Source organism: Thermobia domestica, chromosome 4 (genome assembly GCF_964235325.1).
Source record: "Thermobia domestica chromosome 4, izTheDome1.hap1.1, whole genome shotgun sequence".
NCBI classification, from domain to species: Eukaryota; Metazoa; Arthropoda; class Insecta; order Zygentoma; family Lepismatidae; genus Thermobia; species Thermobia domestica.
The window spans coordinates 267111241-267122209 of NC_137457.1; the positions used below are offsets into that span (position 1 = coordinate 267111241).

General features: G+C 37.2%; 1 protein-coding gene across 1 annotated transcript; it reads left to right on the top strand.

Annotated features, from left to right (window-relative positions):
• Nucleotides 1-2424: 2424 nt before the first annotated feature.
• On the top strand, nucleotides 2425-6033 carry LOC145683118 (uncharacterized). Its single transcript, XM_081754479.1, has 2 exons — nucleotides 2425-2917; nucleotides 5969-6033. The coding sequence occupies exons 1-2, from the start codon at nucleotides 2425-2427 to the stop codon at nucleotides 6031-6033; spliced, it is 558 nt and encodes a 185-aa protein (XP_081610605.1).
• The last annotated feature ends 4936 nt before the right edge of the window (nucleotides 6034-10969 follow it).

Sequence of the window (10969 nt, forward strand, 5' to 3'; positions counted from 1 at the left end):
CGATTGTTGTTTTGTTTCTGGGTCGTACCCGTACACCCATGACTCATCTCCAGTTATCACGGAATTCAGATACCCAGGATCAGTGTTGGTGGTGTCCAGAAGGTCCTGTGCAACGTCAAAACGGGTGTCTTTTTGTTCCTGAGACAACAACTTGGGTACAAATTTAGCAGCCACTCGTTTCATGTTCAAATCGTCACGCAAAATTGCATGTGCAGAATCTTTACTCACTCCAACATCTTCTGCAATCTCCCGCACTGTCAAACGGCGATCTGCCATTACCAAATTTCGCACCCGCTCAACAACAGCTGCATTCCGAGCAGTTTGGGGCCTGCCGCTACGCTGCTCACTCTCGACTGATGTGCGGCCATCTTTGAATTGGTTGAACCATTGTTTAATTTGTGTTACACCCATCGCATCTTCTCCAAACACCTGCTGAATCTTACGAATTGTTTGGCTTTGAGAATCACCCAGCCTTTGATAGCATTTGATGCAGTATCTTTGCTCAATTCGTTCAGTCATCTTGCGAGAAACACTAAATCCGACGAAAACTACCAACAGCACCTCACTTCGCGACCACCAGCTCACGACTGACACACGCGAACGCGGTGAAAAAATTCAAGCATGTGCATTAAGGTTCCTCCTTCCACCGTGCACGGTGGCGCCGCCTGAGAATCACTACTTTGCGTGGAAAAAATTAAGGTCGGATACTTTTTAGATAGGCCTCGTATCGTACATAATATTAATACCACTATTACTATTACGATTATGAATACTAGTGCAAATTCCACTATTGCTGCCACTGCTACTACTATTAATACTACTACTACTCATTACTATACTAATACGACAGCAAATACCCCTACTACTATTATTGGTAATACGAAAACAAAAAATGAAAATGAAATCTTTGAGTTTTATGTCCCACGGTTATACCGGCTGGACTAAAGGAGATGGTGATGATGAGAATAAATAAATGACATGGTGGAATGAATAAAGTGGGAGGAAACGGTAGAACCCCAAGGAAACCCATGTACACGGCGTGTGTCCATCACAAAGTTCACTTGGCGCGAGTTGGGACCGAACCAGGGACTCCAAGCACCACAGGTGAACACGCTACCACTGAGCCACCGTTTCAGGAACACCTAATCCACCCTGCCGTCTTGGTGATTTATTTGATCATTATACTTTGTTATCATATTTGTAGCATCATACTATAAACAATGCAGGGACATGTAACACCATTTGGTACCTGCCTTGCTAATTGAACATTATTACAAATTGCACTGATCTTATGGGCACGCCAGTTGACGGTTTCGGCCTCCGTCATCTAATGGTAGCGTACCAAATTCTACTTAGTAGCTCAAGAACTTGACTTTATCATACGTTCTTTAGGTAACTACGGCTCAGGCCGTATGGATGATGATGAGATGAATTGGTAGAATGAAAATAGTGAGAGGAAATGGAACTGGTCGTAGTAGTAGTAGTAGTAGTAGTAGTAGTAATAGTACTAGTAGTACTGTACTTTACAGTCTTGAATAGCGAGTCAGTTTTCCAAACACATTCGATTAACATAGGCTGACAGCATTAGTTTTCGATCTATCTTTTACAATGTCCGGGCTGGCACGGCTCGGCCAGGAAATACATGTGCCCGGTTCGGCCCTATAGCATTTGTGTCGGACCTGGAATGTGCCCGGCCCGGTTAAGGCCAAGTCCAGTTTGATATACTTGAAACGGGCGCGCCCGGCCCGTGCAGGGCTTTGACTACGTTTACCGTCATATTTCCTTAGTCACACGTTGAACAGCAGTAAGGTGAATCCCTTACCTATGTTAATATAAGGATAGAACGAGGATATAAATCCCTCATTTAGCGGCATCGAACTCTAGCCATCAGGTGGGTAGGTAGATACCTTACTCACTACACTATGACTATTGTGAACAGGTCTTCTCGGGCTAGCAGCCAGGTAAATACTGTTATATCTTGCGACGTTTCGAGGGCTGACATCGTCCTCATCTTCAGGCGAATATGATGGTGCAATGGAGTGTAGGGAATATATATACTCATGTATGTATGATTGGACTCTTCTGATTGGTGGTTCAAATGGCGGCTTCTGATTGGTGCTTGAAATGGCGGGATATGATTGGTGTCCATGTTTTACTCAGTTGGAATCCTGTGTCTCTGTTAAGGTTCGTTTTTTCTTGTATGATTGCAACGGCTTCTTTTATCCTCCTGTCCCAAACTCTTGAGCATTTTGCTATTATTTCGGCATCTGTGAATAAAATCTTATGTTGCTGTTTGATGCTATGTTCAGCCAGTCCGGATTTTTCTGGTTGGTTTAGCCTGATGTAACTGTTGTGTTCTTTGCATCTGGCTTCAATGGTTCGTCCTGTTTGTCCTTCAATGGACGTCTACCATTTCTTGACATTATGATATACAGAAGACCAGATGGCAGCCTAGGCCATAGGGTATACAGGAAACCAACACATACAGATTTATATCTGAACGCAAACAGTTTCCATCACAAAGCTCAACGTCTTGGAGTTCTCAACACTTTAGCACATAGAGCATTCTCCATCTCCGACAAGGATTGTTTAATAGAGGAAGTTAATTACCTTCGCAGCGCCATGCTACAGAATGAATATTCAATGCGAGATATAAATATGGCCCTGAAAAGGACCAGAACGAAGGACACAGACAACAAGGACAAAAGTGCAGAAGAAACTGTGAATGAAGAACGGAAGAACACAATCTGCCTTCCATACACCGGGAACACTTCTGGAAAGCTCAGCAGACTATTTGCCAGGTACAACATCAGGACAATACACAAGCCTCCAGCAAAAATAAAGAACTTAATACGATCAACCAAAGACGACCTGGGCCTCCGAACTCCTGGAGTTTACCGCATTCCATGTGAATGTGGTAAGTCATATATTGGACAAACAGGACGAACCATTGAAGCCAGATGCAAAGAACACAACAGTTACATCAGGCTAAACCAACCAGAAAAATCCGGACTGGCTGAACATAGCATCAAACAGCAACATAAGATTTTATTCACAGATGCCGAAATAATAGCAAAATGCTCAAGAGTTTGGGACAGGAGGATAAAAGAAGCCGTTGCAATCATACAAGAAAAAACGAACCTTAACAGAGACACAGGATTCCAACTGAGTAAAACATGGACACCAATCATATCCCGCCATTTCAAGCACCAATCAGAAGCCGCCATTTGAACCACCAATCAGAAGAGTCCAATCATACATACATGAGTATATATATTCCCTACACTCCATTGCACCATCATATTCGCCTGAAGATGAGGACGATGTCAGCCCTCGAAACGTCGCAAGATATAACAGTATTTACCTGGCTGCTAGCCCGAGAAGACCTGTTCACAATACGTCGCCAGGAAAGCTTCAATAGATACTATGACTATTGTTGAAGCCATACTAACAATTATCAAGTAACAGATTCATATGGACACGACATGAAGGAGTTTAGTTTTTTCTCGTTTAACATTGAAACCGGAAGTAATGAATTTCCACCACTTCCGGTTTTAGTAGAGAGATAAGAATGGAGATGAGATATATTCTTAGGACGCTTAATTGATTACGGAAAATCGTTTCTCGCTATCTACTATCGTTTTTACTCTGTAGTGATCAACGTTAAAACCGGAAATGGCTTATTTCTTCACTTCCGTTTTGAATAAAGGATTAAGAGAGGAGATGTCACTTATACTTACAACGCTGAATCAACTCGAAAAGAAAACGCATCTCGCTATTTCCTATCTTTTTTTGTTGGCTCTATGTAGATCAATATTGAAACCGGAAGTTATACTATAGAGGAGTTTTATGACTTCCTGTTTCAGTATAGTGTTAAGAATGGAAATGAAGTGTTTTTAGGATGCATAATCGATTTCAGGAAACCGCGTCTCATTATTCATTGCAGTTTTTGTTCTATAGTGTTCAACGTTAAAATCACAAATTGTTGATTTCTACCACTTGCGGTGCATGGTTCACTTCCATCAACGACCTCGGGTTAATAAATTTCGACCTTCTACTTCATGGCCAAAATTAATGATGATCCATCATGTAATTCTTGAGATGATTTTTGTCTCCCGAAGCGACAGGCACAGGGTGAATATACAGGCCCGCAACCAGAGGGGGGTTAGGGGGACCTGGCCCCCCCCAAACTTTTAGTGGCCTCTCCAGACCTCAATATAAAATGCTATTATTAATACAAAAAAAAAAATGTAGGAGAATTTTTAATGACTTGGCCCCCCATAATATATCCATGCCCCCCCTAAACCTCTGTGGCTGGTTTCGGGCCTGTGAATATATATAAAAATATGGTAAACTAAAGTCCTTAAAAAAATTTAAAGTTTAATATCTCAAAACTTTTATCACATGAGTTACCGCGTAGAAGCGTGTGTTCTAAATACGTATTTCCACCCACGTTAAATAACTGACAACCCTGTAATTAGAGTCAATCTTTGAATGGTTAATTAATACTACATCCACACACACACACACACACACACAGAAAAAAGTTCTATGCACCGGACACAAGGATGTGGATTCTACGTATTTTTCTACACAGAATTCAAATTTCGAAACCCTAGGACGATTGAGAGTGTCAATTTTTTTTATGGGCTAAAAATTTGAGCAATCTTGGATAGGGAAGACTCACGTTTTTCGCCCATAAAACAAAATTGACACGATCAATCGTCCTAGGGTTTCGAAATTTGAATTCTGTGTAACAAAATACATAAAATCCACACCCTGGAGTCCACTGCACAGAACTTTTATTTTTGTTTAAGTGGATGGGTAATTTACTGAAGAGAACATAATCTTTAGTGCAGAGTTTTGAGAATTACACGAATTTCGGTCCACTGTTTGCTATTCACCATAATGTATAGAGTTGGGGAAATGTAACGATATTTTCCCCGACTTTCTTAATTGTGATTCGAATATCGTACATGATATAGAGTAACAGACGCGCAGTTTACTATGAACAGTCCCTGTATTTCATCTTATCGTATCCAATAAAACTTTTTGTCTTCTGGTGTCTTCAGATTTTCTAACATGACCCCGTAAGTCTTCAATTGGCTTTCTGTATAGTTCAGCCTTGTGGTTTTGTCATGTTTTCTGCTAGTTGGGTTATTTCCACTACGTATGGAGAAAATGGCCATTAAAAATCTTGTGTGAATCGTGTAGCCTTTCATCTTGAACAATCTGTAGTCTTTAGTATTGTTGATCCATTAGGATTCTTTGCTTAAAATGTTCCATCCTACTCAGCTTTAGAACTTTGCCTTCACGTTGTTCCTCAAACGGAGAAGTCAGGAGACCCTGGTAGCCATTACATACATCCCTCTCTTACAAGCCATTATTCTGCAAATATTCAACCAGGCAAAAGAAATAAAGAAAAAAAATGCGTATGTACTGAAATAGTCTTATTAATTTACCTGCATACGGTCGTAAAGATATTAGTTTACGGACGATGATGACAGATATAATTTGTACTCCATAATTGGCTTGAGACAAAAATCTTTACTAGAATATAATGAAACGTAGTATAAGGTATTTCGTAATAAGGTATTGTTAAAAAGAAAGAAATGTGCATCATCCTGCTATAAGTTAATTGAGAGAGAGGTAGTAGTAATAATATAACAGGACCCTGAAAAGGAAGACATTTCTTTTCACCCCTTATTTATTCTCTCTCTCTCTCTCATTCTTCCCATTATTTTCTTATAACCTATCCATCCAAGTTAAGACACCGCCCATTTTTTGTTCGTTAGTTTGTCGGCCTCCGCACGGCTGGTCAACATAGGTCAGGTGTTTGATATATGACCCCGATTCATCGTTCGTAACATTCACTGGGTGGGGTTTCCCTTTTGTTAACCGAGGATATATAAAGAGAGAGACAGACATTGTGTTCATTGTTGGTGTTTTTATTTTCTTTCATTGTTAGTTCAGACTAACAAGGTGTCACCCGTCATGATTGATTGGCGAAAACAGGCGGTGACAGTGGCCTAAAAAGGATAAATCAACACACACTTATTAGATAATACATTATTATTATTATTATTATTATTATTATTATTATTATTATTATTATTATTATTATTATTATTATTATTATTATTATTATTATTATTATTATTATATGTGGTGCAGTGTAGCAGAATAGTTATCTAAATTCATATAAGAAATCAACGGATGGAAGAATGCTATTACCGTTGTTATTCTATGGTAATCAACTTTGCATCCGAAAATGGTAGACTTCTACCACTTCCGGTTTGAATACAGAAAATAAGAGTGAAAACGGAAACTTTTTTTTAGACCACTGAATCCACATCTGAAAACCATTTCTCGCTCTCTCTTTTGTTTTTTGTTCTATGGAGACGAACATTGAAACCGGAAATGGTAGTAATATGTTTCTACCACTTTCGGCTTTAGTAGGGAAATATAAGCATAGATAATATCTATGCCTATTCTTGGGAAGGACAAATCCATATTTAAGAGTCTTCATCCCGACGAAATTAAAATACCGTAAATTTAACAGTAATTATGTGATATCTTCAAATAGATAAAAGATAATTGAAATGTGGAACAAGAGCGCCCTAGACAATATTATTTTGCGTGAGGTACCGTTATCACAAGTCACCTAGTGGCTTTCCGTTTTCAGCTGTTTAGAAACGCGAAAATAAATGCCGATTTTCAAAATGGCTCGAAATCGAAAGCAGATAAGTGAGTCGTGATAACGGTTTCTCATGTACAATAATATTGTCTAGGGCGCTCTTGTTCCACTTTTCAATTATCTTTTATCTATTTGAAGATATCACACAATTACTGTAAAATTAGCGGTATTTTAATTTCGCCGGGATGAAGACTCTTTTAAAAAAATGATTATGACCGTTATTGCTCTATGGTTAACAACATTGAGACTAGGAATGTTACATTTGTACCACTTCCGCTTTGAATAGACGATTGAAAAGAATATGTAACCAATTCTTGGGATCTGAACGACTTCTTGCTATCTGTTACTACCCAGGTATTCTTATTCTGATATCTTTCAATAGACAGATGGACGAATGTAGCAGTTCTATTAAGTCTTCTAATACATATATACAGGGTGAACCTGAAAGTTGCGTACATACTTCGGGGAGTGATTCCTAACATCGAAAGAAGGCCAAAAAAAAGTCTTCTTGCATATTGTCGAATTCCGTGTCCTATAAGAGTGACAGGGGTGTCAACTTGGAATCGAAAATCGAATCGTGACAATTGGAAGCGAACAGAAACTTGTGCAAATATTTCGGGAGGTGATTCATGACATACAAAAGAAAGACAAAGTCCTTTTGCATGTTGTCGAATTCCGCGTCGTATACGTGTAACAGAGGTGCCAACTTGAGATCGAACTCGAATCCTGGCAATTGAAATGGAGTAGAAAGATGTGCATAGCGTAAAGTGTATTCCATCTATACCCTCGATACCCTCGGTAACTAAATGGCCAACCAGAACCCTCATTTCTAGCATTTGACAGACGCTTGTCAAGTCCACGTGGTAGGGGCGGATCCAGGACCGACTTCTGGGGGGGGGGTTGTCATACTGCTACTTTTAAGGGCTCCAAACTTTTTGATGGGTTTTATTTATATATATATAAAATAAGAAAGTTTCGTCTTCTGGGAGGGCAATCGCCCCGATCTCTTCCCCCCTGGATCCGCTCCTGTCACGTGGACACAGTTACCACAGTTCCAAACGCTGTCCTTTCAGTCAGTGATTAGAAGATTGCTGTTCAACATATATTTAGCGATAGTATTGGGAAGGAGAGAGAGTGAGAGACAGTGGATGTTGAGATATTGCAAACCCCGCAAATGCGGTCAAAAGAGGGATACGGGGAGGAAAAGATACTGTTGTAAAATGCAGCAGGGGAAGTTCAAAGAATTTGCCGAACTGCCCATGTATAGAAGAAATACACTTTACACGACGCGGAATACGACAATATGCAAGAGGACTTTTTTTTTGTTACTTCTTTTAATGTTACGAATCACCTCCCGAAGTATGTGCACATCTTTCTTTGTGTTCTGTTCCAATTGTCATGATTCGATTTTCGATTCCAAGTTGGCACCCCTGTCACTTTTACATGACGCGGAATCTGACAATATACAAGAGGACATTTTGTTCTCTTTTGATGTCATGAATCACCTCCTGGAGCTTGTGCACATCTTTCAGGTTCATCCTTGTATAGCGTAGTTTGGAAACCTAAAGATCACCAAATGTACGCTTTCTTAAATATAGCTACTTAGGAAAATATCATTTTAGAAAAAAAAAATACAATTAATATTGTTACGAGAGAAAAAAACTGAATATCTTACCCCTTGTTGTGTTGCCTTGATGTTCTTTGAGTAAATAGGATAGCCTTTATCTTTCAATCTTCGTAGATACTACAAACATCTCTAGCACTAGTTTTGTAGCCTCTTTTTACTTTAAGGCGACGATAGTAGAGTAGAAAATATGATGATCGAAAAAACAAATCAAATTCGAGATTTCGACTGCTTTACAGTGACACTTAAATACCGAAAAAGGTATTTTTGCATGTCTGCCCATTCGTTCATCCCGATATATGCGTACTTGTCTAGAGGTCATATCGTTCAACGTACCTAATTTTACACTTAAGGTTTTTACAGGTTTTTCTTTCTTTTCAAGGTTTCTTCCTAGTACTAAAAATAAGGGCAAACTACTGAAGGGTAAAAATTTTTTAAAAAATGTACAAGATTCTCAGAAACATCCATAATGATTTTGTTTATGTTTTATGTCAATATTCCATTAAACTCTATACTGCAATATGTCATTTTTTCTGGAAAAATTCTAAAAGAGTAATTTACTCTTAGAGCTGAATTCCTTTCCTACGATTTTCTCAAACGACTCAGGAGATTTTGTTCCTATTTCACAAATAAACACTCCATTAATAACCTTGTAATGTTGATAAAATCATTTTCCATGAAAATATCCGCAAGTGATACTTTACGATTGAGGATAAGTTTTATTATTATTATAATTTAGAAAGCCTGTCAGATCCTTTAAGCACATTGGTAGACTTACTGATTAAACAAGTGAAAATTTTTACGTGATCTGACTGATAGTTTTTAAGCAATGAGGTTCAGAGACATTATGCTGAAATGCAATTTGAAGACTGCTGTTCTGTGGCTTTTTGTTGTTTTAGGTAGATCGGGAACTTGACCATTTTTACAGCGTTGACAAGGAATTATTTCTGCTTAATTGACTTTTATCTACATTGTGTTTTATATTAGTACTCTTGTTTTAACTGTTTATTTATTATTATTACTATTATTATTCCATTGCAATGTACTGCTCTGATACCACGTGCTGTATTTTTGCCAAAAAAAAAAAAAACTGTTCGCGGCAGTGAAATAAAGATGATTATTATTATTATTATTATTATTATTATTATTATTATTATTATTATTATTATTATTATTATTATTATTATTTACAATCTCTTAGAATGCGACTCCTGTGTTTTCATGAAGAAATACTTCATTTATAAATAATAACTCGAATGCGTGGTATAAGTTATTTCTCATTAAAAATAAGTTTACTTTTGGAGTGAGTTTTCTTCAGACAGTTTTCTGAAAACGTCTCTTAATTTTGTTCGTATTTCACAAATAAACCTTTCAGTAATAACTGCCACAAAACATGGTTTAATTTAAGAAATTGGAAGAAGAAAGTTTAGTGCGGTCGTCTGTACTTTTTATATTTTATATGTAAATAAGTAAGTGAAATAAATGAAATATGGTTCTATTTAAATTTTATCACATTGAATTCGATAACTTTGAAAGGACAGATCAAAATTAAAGTTCGTAAATGTCATTCTAAATTGTTACTTTTTTAAAATTTTTTTAAATGTAATTTTTTGTGTTTTAAAACGAGTTGGAAGAACATACGTAGTTAAACGAATTCTTACCGAACAAAAGTACTAGACGATAAATTCTTGCAGCAGTTGGTTTTGTGTTCTAGTTTATAGTTCTTCGCTTCTCGCTTATATCAAGGCTAGCTGCGAGACAGCGTTCCACAACGTGACTGGTATATTTTGTGTTCAGACAGCAGTAACACCTATCCTTGAATGTAGCAAGATTTAGTGCCTAGTTTCCGAGGTAAAAGTGCCTCGTAAAACTAAATGTCCAGAAAAAAAAGAAAAGAAAAAAAAAGAAAAGAAAAGATTACAAAAACTAAACCCAAATTGAAAGTAATTTTAGTCAGTGACACTTATTTATTTTTCTTAACTTTTTAAAATTTAATTATTTTTGTCTTTTGATAGAAGCAAGTAAAATCTAACCTTTTCAGTCTGTTTATGGACTACCATTGTATGAAGTTGGTATTCTTTACAGATAACAGAACTACTGAGTTATTCGAAATATTGAAACAAAACTCATATTAACTTTTCTTATAATTATTATAAGGATTGGTGATATTGATCATATTACAAATGCTTTTAATTACCAGCTAGCTACCAATTAGTAATTGTGCCATATTAATGTAAAGTTGATGGAACAATTTCACACCTGTTGTCTTACTTTGATATTTTCCTTTTAACTCGTGGATAGTATCAGCCAATTTCTATCAATAAGGTGGAAACTGACAGATGGACAGAATATTTCTACTTCTCTGCAAATTTAAAATGCGCCTATTAAACTTTTTTTTTCAATTAAAAGATCCAATATATTTCAGGCAAAAATTTTCTTGTAGGCCTTGTATCTCAAGAACTACATATAGTATAACGAAACCAAAACTAACAATTTACTCAATATGATGTGCTTATTCCGTTAAAAAAAAAAAACGAAAACTCGAGTTAGGGACCGTTCAAAAATTTTGCGGCCCCTGATCCAGAAAATTCAATATATTTCATAGAATCAAACATTTTCTTGTACGCCCCATATTTGGAGAACTATAT

What these genes read in the sequence shown, in the direction of transcription:
- LOC145683118 (XM_081754479.1), top strand. Translation starts at nt 2,425, where the DNA reads ATGATATACAGAAGACCAGATGGCAGCCTAGGCCATAGGGTATACAGG. An exon ending in CCGCATTCCATGTGAATGTG is followed by an intron (nt 2,918 to 5,968) that starts GTAAGTCATATA and finishes TTTCATTGTTAG; the next exon opens with TTCAGACTAACAAGGTGTCA.